The 23218-nt window shown below is 33.6% G+C and overlaps 3 protein-coding genes across 3 annotated transcripts; 1 reads left to right on the top strand and 2 right to left on the bottom strand.

Annotated features, from left to right (window-relative positions):
- Positions 1 to 1441: 1441 nt before the first annotated feature.
- LOC148191199 (peroxisome biogenesis protein 16-like) lies at positions 1442 to 4750 on the bottom strand. The gene is made up of 8 exons (XM_088102665.1): positions 4529 to 4750; positions 4005 to 4062; positions 3344 to 3560; positions 2930 to 3222; positions 2577 to 2845; positions 2348 to 2415; positions 2161 to 2222; positions 1442 to 2036 (listed from the first exon to the last, which is right to left on the bottom strand). Exons 1-8 carry the CDS (start codon positions 4595 to 4597, stop codon positions 1975 to 1977), a joined length of 1098 nt encoding a protein of 365 aa, XP_087958791.1. The 5' UTR covers positions 4598 to 4750; the 3' UTR covers positions 1442 to 1974.
- A 185-nt stretch (positions 4751 to 4935) lies between these two features.
- On the top strand, positions 4936 to 6006 carry LOC148191200 (ubiquitin-related modifier 1 homolog 2-like). Its single transcript, XM_088102666.1, has 3 exons — positions 4936 to 5097; positions 5738 to 5813; positions 5901 to 6006. The coding sequence occupies exons 1-3, from the start codon at positions 5075 to 5077 to the stop codon at positions 5985 to 5987; spliced, it is 186 nt and encodes a 61-aa protein (XP_087958792.1). The 5' UTR covers positions 4936 to 5074; the 3' UTR covers positions 5988 to 6006.
- Positions 6007 to 20916: 14910 nt separating this feature from the next.
- On the bottom strand, positions 20917 to 22663 carry LOC148191201 (transcription factor TCP9-like). The gene has a single exon (XM_088101583.1). The coding sequence runs from the start codon at positions 22214 to 22216 to the stop codon at positions 21230 to 21232; it is 987 nt and encodes a 328-aa protein (XP_087957709.1). The 5' UTR covers positions 22217 to 22663; the 3' UTR covers positions 20917 to 21229.
- Positions 22664 to 23218: the final 555 nt, after the last annotated feature.

Consider the following 23218-nt stretch of genomic DNA (forward strand, 5'->3'; position numbering starts at 1 on the left):
TTCTTTAAAAATGGGATTTCATGAGTAAACTTTCCATAACATATGAGAAGCTCTTAAAAACATGATATGCATTTTGGAACAAGATTTCCGAAACATGTATGATATTATCTATTGAATGAGCTTTCCATAATAAACTTCCCACCAGACTCACCGTTTTAATTTCTATCTTCTTCTTTTTCGTGTAGCAGCTATGAAAATACAACAAGGGTCGCCAGGTGCAACAGGAGAGGATATAATAGTCTTTTTACTTTATTATGAGGGTGTATATAGTAATCGGGGATGGAGGAAGAAAAAGTCCTAATCCAACTCAAATAATAAACTGAAATTTCTCTCGGCAGCCTATACTTTCTTTTTGCACCTCCATAGGTGTTCAAAAATCCAAAGTGCCTATAGTGGAAAGCATTTCAAATTTGTAAAATTTAGAAATTTATCCTAGATTATACAAAATGAAATTAAAAATATATTCTGAATTATATAGTCCATTTGGTTTATAAATTATACAATCTAAAATATATTTAGATTAAAAATAATGTATTTAAGCTCAAACAATTTGGAAAGATATTTTAGATTGTACAATACATATATTACACAATCCAAAATTGCATTTTAGATTGTTTAATACGTGATCCAAGAATACATTTTAAATTGTTTAATTTAAAATATATTTTCAGATTTGAAGAATTGTGCTACCCGAAATATGCTTCTATACTCCATATTCTTAAAATCTAAAACATGACAATGTGGACTTTTCCAATACTCTTTATAGATGTGAATTGAAAAGATCATGGATGGAGAAAGAAATGCATTGAAAAAGAAATCAAGGTGGAGATATTTTTCATAGAAATCTATGACTAATATCTCAAAATAAAGTCACAATTGAAGCTTTGGAAATTCTCATTACCAATACTAGGTATAAAGGGGAAAGAGAAAACATTCTAAAACTTAAATCTTATTCATTGTTATCCTGTAATTGAAACAGAAGAATCAATAATTAATATAATCTTTATCATTGAAGCCATATTTCAACAAAAATTTCCTTATAAGGAAAATATGTAAAAGGAAATAAATGTCTTCATAAGATAGGTTAGTTTGTACGGGTTTATAAAAAAGAAATTCATATTAGCTTCTCTAAAACCAGATACTAAACTTCTGTAATATATATATATAGAATATCACTGCACAATGTTATGAGAGGGAATGCAATACAATTGTGCACAATTTCATGACACTGTAACACCATAGACGTTTTGTTCATTCAAATATGAAAGTATTAAAGACTAACTGAATTTTTTTGTGAACCAAACAACTATAGTATTACAAAAACATTGAATAGTTTACAGTAACTTCCAACCATAAGATACGTAATGTTGATGCACAGGAATTGATAGAAACTAAAATGTATAAGAAAAAGAATGTTACAAGATGAAGCTGATAAGATACGTTATTTTGGCCAGCATTGCTGCTTCAGGTGGTTATTCATTTATCTTTAGTGATAAAAAGGAGAAATTTAACATACATTTGTCCACACATGGATGCTGATGGCAGATAAGCTTAAAACTTAACAAGTGTTAATATAATACAGTTTTCCGAGTTCAAGAATCAGATTAACTAGAGAATTGATGCTCAGAACTACAAGTGTAATCTGTCTCACCAACCTATGCTGTGTATAGGAGTAGAACAAAATCTCCCAAGGAAACATTCCAGCTTATACAGGGTTATTGATAGTGAAACCATCCTTGCAAACAACTTGTCCCACAAATGGGTTGCAGCCTAACACATTCTATGTGTGGGATTGTCTAGCAAGAGAAATGTTCAAGCCTGCATGGTTTGTTATTTTTCAATCATAGCAGTAGCTGGTTTGATATCTCTTCATCATTTGAAAGATCTGTAACAGGATATGGCATGGAAGAAGAGTAAGAATATCTATCTTTCCAAAATCTTGGAGGGCAATTAGGTGTTCGTTCCGGACTTATATCACGATCCTGACATGTAAGTGTATCGTGTTTGAGCTCCAATCATAAGCTCAACAAGTTTTGCTGTAACATACATTCGGAAAACAGATCAAATACTCAAAGAGTCAACCAAGCTGAGATGAAGATGACAAGCAAGTAAGACAATAAAAGGTAAAACTAGGGAAACAAAAAAAAGTATGAAGCAAACCTGTAAGAAAACCTATCACAGGAATAGGTTCCAAAGTTTTCTCCGTGCTTTCAAGTCTTTGCCTAAAACATTATAAATATTTATCATCAATTTTTCTCCAACTTACAAGTAGCAAGTTGCAAATCGTAAGGTATTACAAATGTGAAAGGATGGGAAAAAATGAGAATAAAATGTAAATCATTGCTACCTAGTGTACTTGCTGAAAAATGGATCTCTCATTAGGTAAAGAACAAACAGCAGCTTTCGTCGTTTAACCTGAAGCAAAACTATTTAAGCATTAACCCTTTAGAGGGTGGAACATTACAAGGATCCAAGGGTTCAGAACGCAGAATTAACAGCCAAGATTCGATACAGAAGACTATTTAAGCTCAGTGCATCTTATATGGTAAAGATTTTCAGTCTAGAGAAACACAAACCTCGTCCTTTTCTGGAGCAGACAGATGAAACACTTGCTCCTTCCCACCAACCACTGATGATGTAACAAGTGAAAGAAAACTGTTTCCTATGCAATCAATAGCCAGCGAAAAGAACCAAGGGGTCCATGACCGAATACCGTATTTTCGAATAAATAAAACATAAACCAGCGGTCTGCTTATAAATAGAACCTCTCCAATAAAAAGCAGAGTCCCACGCAGACCCCTTTCTGACAGTATGGTGAAAAGTGTAGGCCTATCTACTCTTGAAGCTGAAAGAAACAAATGTAAGTTGAATATCTGATGCATTACAATCAATGACACTAATGCTAGAAATGTTTTTATAAACAAATTACTTGTAAGCTCCATAGTTTGTTGTTGGTGTTGAACTCGGTGTAATCTAACTGGATCTGATACCTTGGCATTTTCTCCAAATCTAACCAAAGCAGATAGTGCTCTTCCTTCAAGATTCATTGGGTTTGCACCAAGATTATTTTTCATATAACCAGGTCTATGATGAACATCGGGTTTTAAGCCTATATGTTGTGAAGTAAAACTATCTGAATGCTCCTCATCATTAGGTGTTTCACCTCCTTGTAGCAGCATCTTATATCCACTCTTACGAAATAAAGATAACCGAAACAGTACCCTGATTTATAGTGACACAAGATAATAAGAAAGATGGGTCATGGGCAACATATATAAGAAATATAACAATAGTCAGAGGATATTAGGAAGGGCCATACACTAAATTACATTATTCTGCTTACTTGGTTGCTTCAGTAACAGCAAGGAAATTCCATTTCCTATCATCACCATAGTAATGTTGTGCCACAACTTCAACTAATGTTTCCAAATCCTTTAATGCAGATAACCATAATGGATAAGGAAATGAATAAGGCGTAACAGAGCCTGAAATATTTTGCTTAGGAGCAGTATCAATTATGTGTTCATTGAGAGCTGTGATGATACCCAGAACGGTTGTTACTGCAAGAAATCATATATTTTCTCAATAAGTTACTAATCTCTATATCATAGCCAAATATAGTAGAAGACGTTAAATTTAAAAAATAGATAAGATAATTAGAAGACGTTAAATTTAAAAAATAGATAAGATAATTAGAAGACGTTAAATTTAAAAAATAGATAAGATAATTAGAAGACGTTAAATTTAAAGAAAATATAACTAGACTAGAAGAAAGTAACATGAACTTTGAAATCGCAACTAGAATTTAGTTAGTTAATAGCAGCAATTTGCAATACGGATATGTAACAGGTAAACTAAGTTTAGGGATGCACACGGCTTTGTAAAGTAAATTCATTTTTTTAGCCGGTTATCACCTTCGAGATCAACATGAACAGATAACTGGACGTCTAAGCTTCTAATGAAACTAAAAAGAAGTAGCAAAAAGTTACAAAAATTCAGAAAACCTGCTTCTGGTCCAATCTCTGATTCAGAAAACCGTTCCGGAAGAAGCCATGTCAGTCCCTGTCCACATTTTCAACTCCTCAATAAACAAACTATGCTTCAACATAATGCCTTCATAGACTTGAACAAACATAAAACAACAATCACAGCAAAACAGGCTGCTTCATTTATTTTCTAAAACCACTGACTAAATATATTTTCAGTCGTAATTACAAAATCCCAAATTTTTTCCATTTTACTAACGAAACAGCCAAATCATGATCATCGGTGAAAAAAGCAAAACAAAATAGCACCAGATGCAACAGCAATAGCCATATTATAAATAAACCGACGAAATTCATATCAGAATAACCATTTTCCCCAAAATTTTCTGTGCAGTTACAATTGCCAAGCCACAGTTATTGAGAAGTATCAAACAACACAGAAGTATGACCTAAGTTAAAAATTCACTTTGGCTCATGAAATTTTAACAACGGAATGATTACATTTAATATTGTAAAAATGTTAATCCAAGAGGTAAACTTACATTGGCCAAAGACTCCAAGGAGTGCACAAACTCTTTGTTCTGCCTCACCCATTTCTTGTAAGCCTCCATAGCTTCAAAGACTCAACGAAAATATACAAAAGCACGAAATCCAAACCTCGCTGGCAAAATCAGAAGGAATTGGAAGAGACCCAGTTGGTCAAGATTTAATCTTTCGACACAAGTTGCTTGTAATGAAGATGGATTTCAAAAATTTCAATTCGCGAAAAGGAGGAGCACATGGGGATATATGATCACGTGTCATGTTCTGGGGAATGGAACGATTTGATCTTAACCGTTGATTTGTACAGTCTTCTATCTCTCAAACCGTTGGATTAGATTGTTTACTCTTAAAAACTATGGACGGCTAAGATTTGGTGATGAGCTTTTAATTGTACAGTGAAGAGTTTGTGCTAGATGTGTTTATGATGCGTAGGAATAAAAGTTTAGGGCTTTTGAAGTTTTATTTGAAGAGTTCTCTCTTTCTCTTTCCTCTTTCGATTGTTCCTCTCTCTAGGGTTTTGGTGGTTCTGAGGATCGTTGTTGAACATGCAGCTGACGCTTGAATTCGGGTAAAGTTTAATTGGTACCAATTTCTTCTTTCAAAGGTTTTGGGTGGTATGTTTATGAAAAAATTATAGGAACTGGAGAAGGTATTCAAATTTTTAAATCTAATATTGTTGATGATATTCTCTTTGTATTAATTAAGTTATAAGTTACAGAGTGTTATTTTAAAAATTGTATGGTTTATCTTTTTCTATTTGTTTGTTTGGTTGGTAAACAGTAACATGGATTTTTTCAGCATCATTATATGAAATTTTGATGTTGTTTTTAACATTGTCGATGGCCGTTATCATCTATTCAACTTGTGTGATGGGATGATGTTCTTAGCTACAGTGTTTTATTAGCATCATGATCCCACTCTATGATGCTAATCATCACATTTGAAAATAATAGTTAGGACATTATTGAAAGAAACTCTATACGACAATTGTGACATTGGGCTTGGAGATAGGGTAGAGAATGTGATATTTGCAAAGTATGGAACTTGGTGGAGTGCAATATAAATTAATCTTACAATTAATCATGGTGCTGGGATGTGTAATATAGAATTATATATATATATATATATATATATATATATATATATATATATGTGAGATTAGAACATGGAGTCTTTTTGTGATCTGATAACATTACTAAAACATACAGTGGAGGATTGGAACTTCTTTGTGACTCTAAGAAGATTCATAATGTCAATATTGAGCAACATAATGGAGAAGGCAAGGTACTGTATACAGCCATAAATATATTATAACTATGATACATAGGAACATTCTTTCATTCTTCAGCCATTTTCTCCTTACTTTCTCAGTTAATCATGAAAGATTTGCTTTCTTGGGTACGGACAAACTTGATTAAGGAGAGGCCTGAGATGTTCATGAAAGGAGACACTGTGTAAGTTTTATGATCCAAATACATTATATTTAAGCATTGGTAATAGGATCAAGTTAGCTTGTTTATGTTTACCATCAATTTAATCTAAAGGGTATCATAATCTTAACACACTAAATGATTTACTGTATATGCTCTATTGCAAACTTCAGAGATAGCTTACTTTAATATAATTAAGCCTGAGTTTTTCTCATTAGTTTATGCTTAAACTAATTAAGATTACTATACTGAATATTTGCCGTATGCATATATGTGTAATATTTTTTTNGTCTGGAATTACTAGCACTGGGGCGCTTGTCAACCTTTCCTTAAGCTCTTGAAAACTTGCTTCACATCTTTCAGTCCATACAAAGGGCTGATCCTTCCTAGTCAACTGAGTCAATGAAAATACTATCCTGGAGAAGTTTTCAATGAAGCGGCGATAGTAACCCGCCAATCCCACAAAACTCCTGATCTCAGTGACTGTCTTTGGCCTCTCCTATTCCATTACAGCTTGAACTTTGGTTGGATCAACAGCAATACCACCAGCCGATATAACATGCCCTACGAAGCGGACCTCTTCCATCCAGAACTCGCACTTAGACAGCTTGGCATACAACTTTCTCTCTCTCAACACCCCAAGCATTGTCCTCAAGTGACCTTCATGGTCTTCCCGAGTCTTAGAATAGATTAGGATGTCATCAATGAATACAATCACAAATCTATCTAAGAACGGCCTGAAAATCCGGTTCATGTAGTCCATAAAGATAGCAGGCGCATTGGTTACGCCAAAAGGCATAACTACATACTCGTAGTGGCCATATCTGGACCTGAAAGCTGTCTTCTGAACATCATTTGCTTTCACCAAGATTTGGTGATACCCTGATCTCAAATCTATTTTGGAGAACACAGTAGCTCCATGCAGCTGGTCCATCAGATCATCTATTCTCGGCAATGGGTACTTGTTTTTAATTGTCAGCTTATTTAATTTTCGGTAGTCAACACACAATCTAGAAGTGTCATCCTTCTTCTTCACCAATAGTACTGGCGCACCCCATGGAGAGACACTGGGTTTGATAAATTGTTTCTCAAGAAGCTCTTCGATCTGTTTCCTCAATTCTGCTAGCTCCGCGGGAGCCATATGGTAAGGAGCTATAGACACTGGTCCTGCACTTGACACCAGGTCTATAGAGAATTCTATCTCACGGGGAGGAGGTAGACCAGGGACTTCCTCGGGGAAGACGTCTAAGAACTCATTCACCACCTGCAAATCCATTCGCTGGTCCCCTAGAACTGAGGAATTCAAGTCTTGAGTCACATTTATGTGAGTCATAATTAGGAAACAACTCGCGCCTTCCCAAATGTCTTGCCCAAGTACGCTGAGAGACAAGGATATGTATTCATCTTCCTCAGGAAAGATAAGCTTCTTTCCTCCGCAATCTAGAAGGATACGATTGGCGGCTAACCAATCCATTCCTAGAATGACTTCTAGCCCCTGTAAAGTTAGACAAATAAGGTTCACTCTGAACCTTCGCCCCTCAACTTCTATAGGACATCTGGAACACACCGTAGACGTCCTGACTAGCCCAGTTGCTGGTGTAGAAACCATCAGGTCGCACTGGAGCTCTCTGACCACTAGACCGAGCCTCTCCACACAAGACTTAGACACAAAAGAATGTGTCGCCCCCGAATCAAATAAAGCTACACATGAAGCTCCAAATAACAAGAACGTGCTGACAATCAAGTTACCTACACTGACTGCCTCAGCTCCTGTCAGAGCGTATACTCTCCCTGCTACCTGTGGCCTGACGCCACCCCTCTGAATAGCTCTGCCCGCTGGACGTGGTAGTGGTCCTGTCCTCCTAACAGTAGGACAATCTCTGGCATAGTGGCCGTCCTGCCTGCAGAGGTTACACCTCTTGTACCCTATCAGTTGAGGGCACACAGACTGAAGGTGAGGTCCTCCACACATATAACACCGAACAGGGCTGCTAAAACTGGGATGTCCCTGCTGCACCGAATGCTGAGAGGAGGAACTCCTGGACCCAGAAGATGTGGGCCTAAAAAAAGGGGTCGTCCTAGAGTTGGATCCCCCTCTAGATATTGCTGGTCCGCCAACCCTCAGTGGTTGGACTCGTTGGCCTTGTGACACTTCGGGCTCTGCCTTCGTCTTCTCCATGTCTCGGGCCATCTCTACCAAAGCAGAGAACTCTCGGATGCGTAATCCTTTTACCATCAGCTTCACATCCTTCCTCAGGCCGTTCTCGAATTTGCGGCATTGCCACTCCTCACTTACTTGTACGGTGCTGAAGCGGAGAATGTAGGGAGCTCAGTCTTCACTAGTACAAAAATATCATATAACGTCGTTTTTTGGCTTTTTACGTCGAATTCGAGGTCGACGTCATATTGGGAGACGTTAAATTGACGTCGAATTTAAAAAATTTGATGTTATCAAATTAACGTTGAATTTTGTCAATATTTGACGTTAATCAATTTTTTTTAATTAATTGTGATCTTTTTTTACAACTCTACGAGACCTGAAAGCAGAAAAACAACAAATTTCAGTTTTTGGTATTTTATAAAGTATGAACTATGAACGTGTAGTATAGTATCAACAACAAACAACAATAACAAACAAGTTCAATCAAACAACAACAACAAACAAGTTCAACCAAACAACAACAACAACAAACAAGTTCAACAAAAAAAAAACAACAAACAAGTTCAACAAATAAGTTCTTCAAAACGAAAACAAAAACTAACCTCCAAAAGGTGGGTTCTTCAGAATAAAGTGTCGTCACTAGTGAGAGAGAAAGTAGAATGTGCCTATGAAGGACAAGAACGCGAAAATAATCGGTCAAAACAAACTAAAATCATACATAAAGTAGTTAATTAACATGCATTTGTATCAAATGAAAGAAAGATTACATGTGATGATGGTCATCAAACTTCGTTTGAGAAAAGTTTGGGAAGAGAAGAGGGTCATGCGCACTAAGAGAAAGTGAATGAATTTTCAATCTTCCGTTCAAATTTTTATTGAATTCACTACAGAATACGTGGAAACCCCTAAAGAATTCGACGTATTATATGTGGTTTAAAAGAAAAAAGAATTAAAAATGGGGTTACTTTTTGGCTTCTGGCGGACAAATAATACGTCGAAGCCCCTACAGAATTCGACGTATTATTTGTTATTTAAAAGAAAAAAGAAAAAAAGAATTAAAAAGGGGTAACTCTTTGGCTTCTGGCTGAAAAATAATATGTCGAAGCCATTCAGAATTCGCGTACTATTGGTGATTTAAAAGAAAAAAGAATTAAAAAGGGTGACTCTTTGGCTTCTGGTTGACAAATATTACGTCGAAGCCCCTACAAAATTTGACGTACTATTGATGGTTTAAAAGAAAGAAGAAAAAGAATGGCGCGTTGGTTAAATAATTACCATCATAGAACGTCGAATTGTATAGAGCTTTGACGTTTTACAATCTAAACGACATCTAATAATTGCATTTATTTACAAAAATGTCACCGATCATTTTTAACGTTGGTTATTTAGTGGTTGAACGTTGAACGCGTGATGTTATACGTTGTTTTTGCACTAGTGCTTGGAGGTTATCCTGACAGTCTAATGGTCATTCATTCTCAAGTAGAGAGAGGTGAGACATATGGTGAGAATAGTAGGAGGTCATAGTCTAGGGGCTTTACCTTAACCCTAAGGTATTGTTTAACGGACTAACCTTGTGAGTGTGGTAGGGTGAAACTCATTAGCAATGTCTTTGCAAAGTAATAGATGTCACCACAAGTGCATGACCCGTCATAACTCGACATTCATACCTTATTCAGATGGTCAGGTCTAGGTTCATGACATGCCTAAGATGTTTCTTTAATTTGATATGAACTATATGTATAATGAATTCTGATAATTTTTGTATTTATTTCTTTTGATATTAGCTTACTTTTGCTTTTTGTCTGTTTGTGTGTTTTGTCTTTTCTTTTGTAATGATCACCTTAATGGTGTGAGCTTAATAATGTTGAAGGTGAGCAAATGCTACTGAACAATAGAGCTAAAACGTAATTTTCACCATTATCTTATTTATATAAAGTCAATTGTTAAGTTTAGTTTTGTTAAATTTTGTGATGTTACTACTAAAATCTTTGAACTATTTTTTTTTTAACATTTGAAAAAGTAATAAATGTTATAATTTTTATAAAAGTTTAATTATGTACAATTATTATTTAATGGTATATTTTGTTTGTTGTAATTTTTATTTTTCTGTAGAAAACTATTTAATCAATATTGAGAGTAATAAGAAAGAGTGAGTCAATGGATGAAAAATACAATTCTTATTCAATAAAAATATAACTAAGACACAATGATAACTATAACCAAATCCCAGTCGCTTTCTTGCGATGAAAATTTGTAGCGTAGTGTTCCCAAATTTTCTACTCGTACATGTATGTTTGATTTGACGTGGAATAAAAGAAATTGAATATGTTTAAAGGAAAATGACACTTGAACAACCATTTTTGACAACATTTAGACACGCGCACACGTGTCAAAATCTGAGTGGTCCATTTTCATTTAATTTTTCCAACTGGACCACTCAGATTTTGACACGTGTGCGCGTGTCTAAATGTTGTCAAAAATGGTTGTTCAAGTATCATTTTCCATGTTTAAAATACATTTTCAATTTTAGATCCAAAAAGTTTGTATTTTGTGGAGCTGTTATAGCCAATCACACAGTTAGGCTCCAAATTCATGTGTTCTGTAAAATTCTTTTGGTAGCAGTTGCAGATCAGAGCCGTACTAAAGTGGTTCCGTAAAACAAAATTTAAGTATGTTCTGCTATTCCAAACTGATCCATGTTTCTTTTAAAAAGATAACAATCATAACACAACATTACGACGATCAAAGACAACTCTCTCTCTCTCTCCCTCGATGCCTTTTACTTCAATTCAGATTAGTCCAATTTTCAGTATAATATCCTCTCATATTATGTGTGGTTCTAAACTAATACGTGGATAGAGAGACAAATGCATTGAATTTCGTTTTTATAAGTTATATCAATTACAAGTGATTAATAATTTAATATAAAGGGTGACTTTCATTCATATAACTTTTTATATATAAAATGTATTTCAAAACTTTTATTTTTTCAATTGACTTTTTTATTTAATATTTTTTATTGGTCGAGTGATATTACTATTTTTCTATAGTATAATTTCATTTATTTATTATGTTAAAAAATGTAAAATTTTGTTAATATAAAATAATAATAATGTTGATATAAAATAGATAAAGGATTTTTATTTCTTTTATGGAAAATATATTAAATAATGAATTTCACATACTTTTCATTTTGTTTATTGTATTGTATAATTGTGTGATCAATACACATACTTTTCATTTTGTTTATTGTATTGTATGATTGTGTGATCAACTATTGATCGAATGATCTACGATAAAAGTATATTAGAGTCTAAATTAGCTAATCACTTGGTCATACTCTAGGGATGGTCAAATAGTTATAAATATTTAAACACCTTAAGTATCACCAAATAATCAACTTTATAGGCAAAATGTGTTTACCGATATTGGACCATGATTAAGCCTATACTAGTTAAAAACTCATTTTGAAACTTATAAATATAAGTATGAGGTAAGGAGATAGGTGGTTACATTCATTATGAATTTAATATTTTACTGTGCTACCTGAATGGTCATATTACTAACTTGAACATCGGAATACATTCAACAGATACCTTCGCAGAACTTGAAGAAAGAGTATTAAGAACTTAGGATAACTTTACAACTAAGACAGTGAAAACGACCTTAGACAGCTTGGAGAAGAGTGTGACTTGGAGTGTTTTGATTGTGATTCTAGACTCCACACTCGAAACATTTATAATAAGAAATATTATAATTGCAATTATTGTTTTGATAGTTAATTAAGACTCAACGGCTTATTTGTTATTTGAATTGAAACTTACAGTTTATACTCAATGAATGTGTGGTTTAGTTTTGGTTGAGTATGACAAGTTGCTCGTGAAGAGCTTGCAATTCAACTCTATACATCTGACTTTGGTTTTACAATAATTCTGTATTCTTAATGAATTTTTCCTATATGCTAGTTAATATATTGTGGAGATTCTCCTTATTTTTATGAACAAGAGACTTCATCTTTGCTTTGAGAAATCTAACAACTGATGGGTCCATCTATAAGATTTATGGTCTAAAAGTAGTTTTACTTAAGCCTTTAGTAAACATCAAATATTTTTACTAAATATGAGTGTGATTTTTTAAAGTAAAAAAGGTTATTGGATAATTAAGTTTGTAAAAAATTTGATCATTTAGTTCTTGATAAAGACTAGTAATACAGGAAATTATTCAATAAAGTCAATAAAAAATAAAAAAATTATAGAATTTATCTACTCAAAATAAAATAAAATTAAGTAACATATAATCAATGAGTTTATAAATTATTAAACTTAGTTAAAATATCTAAAAGATATATTTGACTACTAAATATTTCTTGTTTAATCAATTTAATATATATTCGAGCTATATGCACCAATCTAATTTGTTTATATTTTATATTATTTTGTTATATGTATGTAAGTATATCTAGAATGGGTAAGTTAAAAACATTTATAATTGTAAAATAAAATAGATCTTGAGGTAACATTATTTAATAAAAAAATTGAATAATATAAATTTATGATAGAAAATTGTGATTCTTATTCAATGACTAAAACTGATTTAATAAATACTCGTTCAAAAATAGGTGTTAAATAAAGATACATAATGTTATAAACGAGCTATTTAGTTGATAATCTAAACAATAAAAAATATGCGTGACTTATAATATATTATTTTATTTTTTATTTAATAAAATAAATTTTAAAATAATAAAAATTATTTATATTTTAAAGAGTGTTCCCGTATGTTTTCTTCGTAATTAATTAATCTTGCCGTTTATTTATATTAGTTCCATCCGTGTGGGGAAAATATATATATATATATATATATATATATATATATATATATATATATATATATATATATATATATGGGTTTGCTAACGCGCGTACGCCTGTTTTTCAGTTGGTACATTTTAGCAATGTGTACCGGATTTTAGTAGACAAAAATATCCTTATATATCATGGATTCTAAGTTTTAAGGTTAAGGGTATTTTAATAATTTTCATTCTCAAAACTAAAAAAAAAAAGAAACCCCCCAAACCCTTACTCACCTCTCTCATTCCTCTCAACCCTTTCTCTTTCCTCTTTCTCACTCCAATTTTTTCTCTGTCATCCCTACTGTAGCCCCAATTGAAAAAATCAGAAACACTTGCTGTTAAACAATCTTACAAAAAAATGATTTTATAATGAGTTTTCATCTTATAATTTTTGTCTTATCTAATTTTATTCAATTTTCACAAGCATAAAGGAATTGGTAATTGACCTGGAAAAAATTCAGAAATACTCGCTGTTAAACAATTTCTTACAAAAAATGATTTTATAATGAGTTTTTATTTTATAATTTTTGTCTTATCTAATTTTATCTAATTTTCACAAGCATAATGACATCAAAGGAATTGGTAATTGGCCTGAAAAAAAATCAGAAACACTCAGTTGTTAAACAATTTCTTACAAAAAAAATGACTTTATAATGAGTTTTCATTTTATAATTTTTGTCGTATATAATTTTATCTAATTTTCACAAGCATAATGACATCAGAAAGAATTGGTAATTGGCCTGTAGGGTTTTTTTAGAGATGATGATTCAACAAATACAGATGATGAAATTAGAGAGGTTAGTGAAGATGGTGAGATTGAAGAGATCTTAAATGAATCTTTGCCTTAAAGGTGAATATGTCAATGACTCAACTCTTTACAAAGGAAAATTTTTTAAAGGCATGTGTTTCTGATTTTTTTCAATTAGGGCTACAGTAGGGATGACAAAGAAAATGTTGGAGTGAGAGAGATGAAAGAGAAAGGATTGAGAGGAATGAGAGAGGTGAGTAAGGGTTTGGGGGTTTCTTTTTTTTTTTTTAAGTTTTGAAAATGAAAATTATTAAAATACCCTTAACCTTAAAACTTGGAATCCATACTATATAAGGATATTTTTGTCTACTAAAATCTGGTACACATTGCTAAAATGTACCAACTGAAAAACAGGCGTACGCGCGTTAGCAAACCCCATATATATATATATATATATATATATATATATATATATATATATATATATATATATATATATATATAAGAATATAATGTTTAAAAATCGAAATCAATTATTGAATTGATTAAGATACTAATTCAAAGTTAAGAGTGATATGATAAGAGTCAAATAAATATTAATAGTATTATTACAATATTTAAAAATGTAATTATCATATGATTTTAAAATTAAAAAACATATACTTTTAATATTTAAATAATATTAAAATAAAATATGTCATCTTGCTCAAATTAAAATTTCAATATTTTTCAATATTTACTACTATAATAAATTCACATTGAATTGAATCCATTTCTATGGAACTTTTAGTATCATTTTAAGGTAATTTTTTGAATTTTTGTTAGGTCGGTTATTTCATCGGTTCACCCATCCAACCGAACTAACTGGTGCAATTTACAAAGAGATTGAATTCTGCTGGTTCTGCCGCAATGACCGCAAAATATAGTATTGAAGGTCTAGGAAAATGGATTGGTACAGGAAAATTAAACTGTAGTCATATTTTGACACACACAAAATTGTTTAGTTTGTTACATATAAGTGCATGAAAAAATTTTAGTACCATTTATTTTTTATATTTTACTTTTGTTCATTTCGAAAAAAACTTGGAAAAGTTTTAAAAAATAGATTCTTTTTTATTATAAATTGAAGTATAAATTTCTATTTTAGATATTGGATTTGGAAGAACTTAATCATAATTTATTTTTCATTATTTCCATTAATATACTATTTCAATCAAGTTTAATTGAATTTCATATTTTACAAAATCCTCTTTGTTACTACTATTCATCCAATCATTAACTATTTTGTTATTCTCGTTGTCATTAATATTTGTTTTCTCCATTATATTCTCGCTTCTATAAGAAAAATAAAGACACAAGATTTATCATCTCATCTCTGCATTGAAAACCCAACACATATTACAAAAATCCATATTTTAAAAAATCTCAATATGCAAAAATCAAGGGCAATCACATAAATCTCAATTTACAAAAATTAGGACAACATAAAATTTCAATCACCCACGTGATTCACTTTTGTAGCTATAAAATCTTAATTAAAAATACGAACTCAACGAAAAATGTATGAAAACAAATTGAATAGGAAAGAAAGAAAACTCATTCAACGTTTATCTGAGTTGAGCATCAACGACAACTCGGGTTCAACGGATGGGTGGAGGTGCTCAGAACAAAGAAAGAAGAAGGGAAAAAAGAATGAGTGTTGGAGGAAGGGAAAATAATTTTAGGGGCGAAATGTTTGGTACGTGAAATTTCATAAAACTATATGTTTAAACTTCGGTTATTCGTAAAATTGAAAATCAAACCTCTATCCAAAAATTAAATATAAAAATACCAATAATATTTTTGAAATTAATGGAAACTTTTAGTTACTGATTTAAAAAAAATAAAGTCGAAACGTGTAAAACTGAATCTCTAATATTTTCAATAATTTCAAAAATATCACTGTATTTTGGTAGATTTCATTTTTAAAAATTGAGACATATCCAAAGTAAATGAATTTTTCAAAGGTTTAATAGCCTATTTTGTTTCCAGTTTTGCTCGATTCTTACTTAGTAAATTTTGCATCAACTTCATCCCTTCCATTAAAAAAAACAAAAGAAGTTAATGGATTGACGATATGACAGCTCCTTTTCAAATCTTTTTTTAATTTTTGGGCCACCTAATCCCTCCTGCCACGTCAGTTTTGCTTTCTCTAAATAGTAGAAACCCTAATTCCTCCACCGTCAGCCAAACCCTATCCGCCGCAACCACCTTATAGCGTCGCAGTAGTGAAGTCCAAACCCTATCCAACTGTGTCGCCACCACCAACACCGTCAATGCCGCAAAGCTGCAACAAATCGTCAGCCACCACAATACAAGCTTCCACCACCAACATCACCATAGATTAATGCATAAATCAAAGGCATAGAGAACCCAGAATCGCATCCTCACCATGGTCGTTATCTCCTTCATTGACGCATCAACCATGGAACTCGCATCGCACCAAAGCGCCTCTCCCAGTAGGATTGCGAACCCAAGTGCGACCTCACCACCGCCACTGCCTCATGCCATCGCCACTATGAAGCATCACCACCGCTGCCACGGTGCAAAGCTCACTTCAGGCCATCGTCGTCGTAAGAATCGCGCCACTCAACGAGAACCTACAACTACCACATCGTCTTTCACCATGAATGTCGCAACCACCCACACCGTGAAACCCATCCACCACAATAAACCATGTTGCGCCATTACCACCATGTCGAAAATCGCACAACCAAGTTCGAACCTACCCTCCATCATCAATCTCACACAACCCAAATCACCACCAACAACATCATCTTCTTCCTCGTGATTAAGACCCAAAAAAACCCAGAAAATTTCCCAATTTTCGAACTCCAAATTCGTGCAGATCAGACAACCCTCGCATCATCCCAATTCGCACTGCCACCATTGCGAGACCCAGAAGCTTTTCCTAGCGCCACCATGACCTCACAACATGCCTCCATCAACATCGTGAGCTTTGTCCATACTAGTCTGAACCACCATTGCAGTGCGACACAAGTGAACCTTAATCGCGATCTCCATTCAAACCGCCATCCAACACGAGCACGACGCCACCGTAACCGCCTTCGTCGCGCCTTCAACCTGCAAAGGGAAATACAAAGAATGCAAACCCAATTTGCATCACGAAACCATGTTTATCCCCTTCGTATCTAGAAGCTTTCCTCGCGCAGCCATGGCAGTTCTCTTTAACCAACACCATGAATCCTTTATCGCTCCAGATTGCAACCTGTAGAAGAAATCAGAAACCCTAAAGCAGTTCAAGACCCTAATTCCAATCCAGTAGCAACGAGCAACTCGCGCCTCCATCCATGGCCAAGAATCGCGAGCAACCTTCCTTCGCGGTGCAAGAGTAAGTAGTTTCCCCTCTCCATCAAAACCCTAATTTTGGGTGGGAGAAGGGGTTGTCATGTGTAGTATCCACCTCAACCTTTAATTGCTTACCATTTCACCACATATAACATTAAAATGACACGTTACCACCATGTACTGCCATATTATCATACTATTAACTTTGTTTGTTTCTTTTTAACGAAAGGGACGATGTTGACATAAAAATTACAAAGTAAGGATTAATTAGACATTTTTTTAAACCAGAGACCTAATTGACACAATGGAGCAAAATTGGAGACAAAATAGGCTATTAAACCTTTTCAAACTAGTGAATGCATAAATTGTAATTTTTTTCATTTTACTAAGGTTAAAAAAAGATAAAATGTGTTTCTATCCATTATTTAGTTGAGAATTAAATTATTTGTTTAAATTTGGATAATTACACTATTTTATAGATGATTATTTAATAATAAATAAAATTTAAATTTATAAATTGTAAATAGTAAAATTATTAGTTATATTCAAGAACCTTTATAATTTATGTAAAATAATAATTAAATTTAATTGTCAAATGAGTACGTTATTAGTTAAATGAGTACATTATTAGTTGTTAAATGAGGGTATTTTGTTTGAATATATATTAAATTACCATTTTCTAACATAACTTACATAATAAAGAAAGACGCTAAGTATCATTAAAACTTAAAATTAAAGTAATTTGATAATAATTCGTATTTTGATATGTTATAAATATTTTAGTTCAGTCTTATCTACTACAATACCATATATTAGTAAGTTAGATAGATTGATTCTTTTAAATATTTTATTATCTCTATCTTGCGCATTATATTAAAAATATATTAACTCAATTTATTTATTTATAAGATAAAGTATTAACTTATTTTACCAATAAGTAATCATAATTAAAAAATTATATCATAAAAATAATAAGACAAAATTAAAATTACTATTAAGAATAGATTTTTTTATGTAACACGATTTACGTCTTATTATTAAAAATCAGATATTAAAAATGTAAGTGGCATTTTTATAAATAAGAGTAATCTTTTTATGTTGATATGATAGCAAAAGTCTCGTTTACGTCTAACCTTACAAAATACAATGTAAATGTTCACATTGAAAGTATACTTATTTTTTTAAAATTCAATAATTTTTTCTTTCTCGCTTATAGATTTTTCGAGGTGAATATAAGTGTTTTGTGGCAGTGATTTTAATTATATTAATGTTTTTGTAAGTCAAATTAGTATGTGTTGCATATCTTAATAGAATGTGTTGTGTATCTTAATAGATTATCATTGCGTTTTTCAAATTTGTCATATATATGATCCTTAAAATAACACGCATAAAAATTATATGTCATGTTAGAGAATATTACCATGTAAAATTGAATAATCAAATAAATTGAAGATTTACATTATTTAAATATTAAAAACATATTTTACTTTTGAAAAAGTTATTAAAAAACCGACCCAAATAATTAATAATGATAAATAAATATAATGAAAAATTGGAAGACAATTCACCTTGAAACTCAAGTATGGGTAAGACACATAGATTAAGTGAAGCAAGTTGAATTTAATGTAGATTTTAAGAAAATTATAATATTTGTAAGTGATCCCCATATATCCACTATATAATTGAGAATGTGTCCTGAATGAGACATGAATGATTTACTGAAACTTGTGTGCTAATGCTGTATTTTGAAACAGAGAGAGAGGCATTGGATGGACCACGAAGGTACGTACCATTAGGTGTTAGGTCAATGGGACCCCCTCCACCACTTGTTAATTTCTTTCCATTCCTTCTATTTCTATATATTTTCAAACTCTTTTTCGTTTCTCATTATATATATTTTTTCAAATATTAAAAACTTTACCGTGAAAATGTTTTTTTTTAAATTTGCAAAAATCTATGAAAAAAAATAATTACAAAAAAATATATCAATATTTTTAATAGAGAAATAATGTGAGAAATAAAAAAATAGTTTACAAGTTAATAAGTTCAACTAAAATTAAATATGAATACAAATTTAAATCAAAAGCACAAACTTTGAGTCTGTGAAGGATCATAAGTCATGAATCTTCTATCAAAATTTGACTAATATCATAATTTGACTAATATCATAAGCTCAACCCAATAAATTTAGTTCAAGAAAGTGTTTTAAAAGAACATATAAATATATAAGTAAATATAATCCTTGGACTAATATACATTGTAATAAGTGATGTGCTTTTTAAATTAATATTTTATATTGACGGAATAGTGTGTTAGTTTATCATATGATTAATATGAATTCATAATAGTTATAATAATAATTTAATTGTGTTAGATAAAGCTATATTAGTTAGTAGAAGTCAATCGTTAATAAATGGAAATTCATTTTGTAATGTTTCCTATAGAATATTTGAAAGAACAATAGGGACAAGAAAGACTGATGAGAAAGGAGATAGCAAATATTGGATATTTAGTTTGGCTAAGAGAAGAAAGGAAAATATGGTCTCCTTAAGAATAAAAAAATAATATTTTAATATTATGTTATTAATAAAAACAAAAGGTTAAAACGTAAAGAAAATAACTAGGCCAATATGTATTAAGTTTAACTAATATCTTTTCCAAATCCCATATACTCTTAACTTTGTATTATAAAAGAAGTAAATGGATCTTACCAAATTTCATCTGAGAAATTATAGATAATTACATAGTATGAATGGAACGTGGGATTAAATTAAATAATTTAGTGCACTAAAAAAATCAACATTTGAATTTACTGCATCAAGATCCACAATGAGTGGTGCATATTCATGCTTATCATTACCTGATTATTATGCTATTTCCTGTCACCGTTACTGATTTAAAAAAAAAAAAAAAACCTGATAGTAAAGAAATCTACTTTTTGAACTTTCTTCTTAAAGCACTGTAAAAGACACTCCCTTTCTGCTGGTCTATGAAAAGAAAAAGCGTAGATTAAGAAATAATTGATCCTTAAATAGAGTTTAATTAATTTTAGGGTAAGAATGTAACATAAATTGGCACCAAAAGCTCAAATTAGGTTTATTTTGTTAAGAAAAAAAGAGTAACACACTCATGAAATTTTTTAGCGAGTTTCCATTCTAAGAGAAGACATTGTATGTGAAATTGAATTAAAGACGAAGAAGAAGATATTGAAAGTTGAAGATTCTGAGTACAACACAACAACAATGGTAACATCGGGAAAACCATAACTAGAGCAACACATCGCGTTCTGTTTCGCTATTCAACTCTAATACGACAAAACATTTTCACAAATGATTAAAATGTAGTTTAATTAAATTCTCTCTTACATATATATTATTGTCAACCATTAGAAATTCTGAAAAATAAAAAATAATATATTATTATTTTTCCTTGTTTGTGTTAATTTTTGTTTCACGTTTTCTTCAAACGAGCATAGCAATAGCAATAAAGTGGTTGGTGTCCAGCGAAGTGGGACAGAGAGAACCCCACGTGTCGAAGGGTAAAAGTGGTGCCCCACCTGTCGACTAAGCAGAGTGCGACACGTAGCCTTCTGAACTTTCTCGCAACAGAGGGACCACTTTGAAAAGGCCGGCTCGAGAACGGTGCGTAAACGGTCCCGTAGGGTCCACCCATTACCCTCACAATCCTACCTTTTGGGTCCTACCTCTACCCTCACATGACCACCCATTAGGTGGACCCATCCCCCTTACCAACAAACAAATCAAAATTTTCACGTAATTCTCTCTATTTCTTTTAAGAAATATTCATTATCTCTTTCTAAAATACGAATGTAAAATTTTGCAGTAAAATTACAGAAATTAAAATGTAAAATTTATTCTAATTATTATTGTTATTAACATTATTTTGGAAAATACGAAAAAATTGAGTACTAGTAGTTCTGAACTTGTGGTACTAGTTTTGCATTACCCCACTGGGTCCCCCACCATACCCTCCACTTTTGGTGGTGTCCCACATCAATGCACGTGGTCCCACCATTTTTAATCCTCGCATCACGTGTGCACGTGCTCTTCCTCTTGCTCCCAACGACGTCGTCGGGCGGAAACCAGATTCAACGCCCTTCACCTTCTCCTTCTCCTTCTCTTTCTCGTCCTCGTTCTCCTCTCAATGCTTGGAAGACGCGCGCGACATGAACTGCAACTCTTGTTTGTCGTAAATCTCCAACGAAAAATCTCTCAGCATGTGTGTTGTGGTGGTGGTGGTGGGAGCCATGACGGTGGCTCTCGCCGGGGACTTCGACGACGGCGCAGTGGAGGAAGGGTTAGCGTTTGCAGAAGAGGATGTGGAGGTTGGTTGGAGTTGAACGGGGGTGACCATGGAGGAGACAAACGCGGAGATTGGTCGTGCTATGGTGAAAAACTGCGGATGGTGCTGAAACGACGCGGCTTGGGGGACGACGAAGAACGCGCCTGCAGTCGGAACGACAGCGTTTGAAGGCACGGCCCACACGGGGACCACGCCCTGCGGCAGCGGAATCGCGGTGTGCTGCGGAATTGGGGTCGTCGTTGAGGCGGTCGTCGTGATCGTCCTTGAGCTTTGCTTGTTCGAGCTCGCGAGGCCGGCGGGGACTGAAACGGCACCGTCGTTTACGTCCACGTAGGCGCTGTTTACAGGTCGCTTGCGCTTCTTCCTCTCCGGTGGGTCTCCGAGTTCCGGGTCGGAGGGAGAGGTGGTCGGAATCTTGAGCGTGCCGTTGACAGACATGGCGATGGCGGGGACGGTGCCGGTGCCGGTGGCGGCTATGATAGCGGGCTCGGCGTGTTCGAGGAGCCAACGGATGGTTTCACCGTCTGATTTGTGACCTAGCTCTCGGGTGAGCTGGAAGATCCGCGCCGCACACGTGGCGGGCATTCGGATCCTCCTGCCTCGCCCCTCGACTTTGGTGTGACGGTCTTTAGTGGAGGCCCGTTTCTGAGGTTGGGCCTGGGCTTGGGCCAGGGCCTTGGACACAGACATGGACATCCCTGACGGCACGTGCACAGCCACCGGCATCACACGTATCGCGGAACCCTCCTCCGTCTCGGGCTCCAGTTTCGGCCCCTTAGGTTCTCCCAACCTTAGATCAACGTCTCCAGAAGAATCACCAGCCATGTCTGAAGAATAAGAAGAACGTACGTAACAGAAAAAACAAGTGTTTAAGGATGTAAGAATGAGGGTAGAAGGTGGTGTTTGAGTTGCGTTAGAATGAGAGTGGTAGTGAGAATAAAAGTATATATAGTGAAGGTACGTGAAAGAAGGAGTTGAGAAAGGAGAATGAGAAGGTGGATGTGTTGTGTGGGGGCCCTGGGCCCTGGTTGTGTTTACCGTGGATGAGTTTGTAGATGGAAATAAATGAACGGTGATGGTTGATGAATGCGTGGAGAGTAAAACTATTGCACGTGATGGGTCCCATGGTGGGCATTGGGGTAGGGGAGTTTTGGTCAATTGATTCACTTATTTGGCAACTGCAAAAAACGTTAAAAGATGGAGGCCATGGAAAAGGAGAAAAAGAAAGAAAGGCAAAAGAAATTTGGAATGGAAGAATGGAAGTGAACTTGATAAGATTCTGGCATCATGAATCCATGATGCCCTCAACCATTTGAGGATAAGGTAAATCATTCTTTATTTTTTGGCTAAAATGTTTTACTTATTATCTTCATGACTTCATATTTTTATGCTGTGAGGGAAAGGGAGTTAAAATGGTAAAGTTGGATGAGAGAAAAATGATCCCAGGCAAGTTGGAATTGTTTAGAATAAAGAATATTTGCATGCAAAGATGGTTTTGTTTGTAGGAGGGTCACTCACAATACCATTTTAAAAATGAGTTGGAATAAGACACCTTACACGTACCCAACATCTTAAAAGAAGGCACCTTGCCCATACCCACTAGTTTAAAGGCGTCAATGCATTAATTAATCATGCATTTCATGGCCAACACACTAAACATTACATGAACATCAAAATTGTCTATCAAAATACAAAAGGACGGGGAAAAACGATGTTACCTTTGGCCTAGGGTGGATATGGCTGCCCTTTTCCACTCACAAAGTTTGTGTTAAACAATTATATTCACCCAAAGAAAATTAATAATAATAATAATAATAATAATAAAAT

This window comes from Vigna umbellata, chromosome 11 (assembly GCF_029865625.1).
Source record: "Vigna umbellata cultivar VRB3 chromosome 11, Vumbellata_1.0, whole genome shotgun sequence".
In the NCBI taxonomy this organism is placed as follows: Eukaryota; Viridiplantae; Streptophyta; class Magnoliopsida; order Fabales; family Fabaceae; genus Vigna; species Vigna umbellata.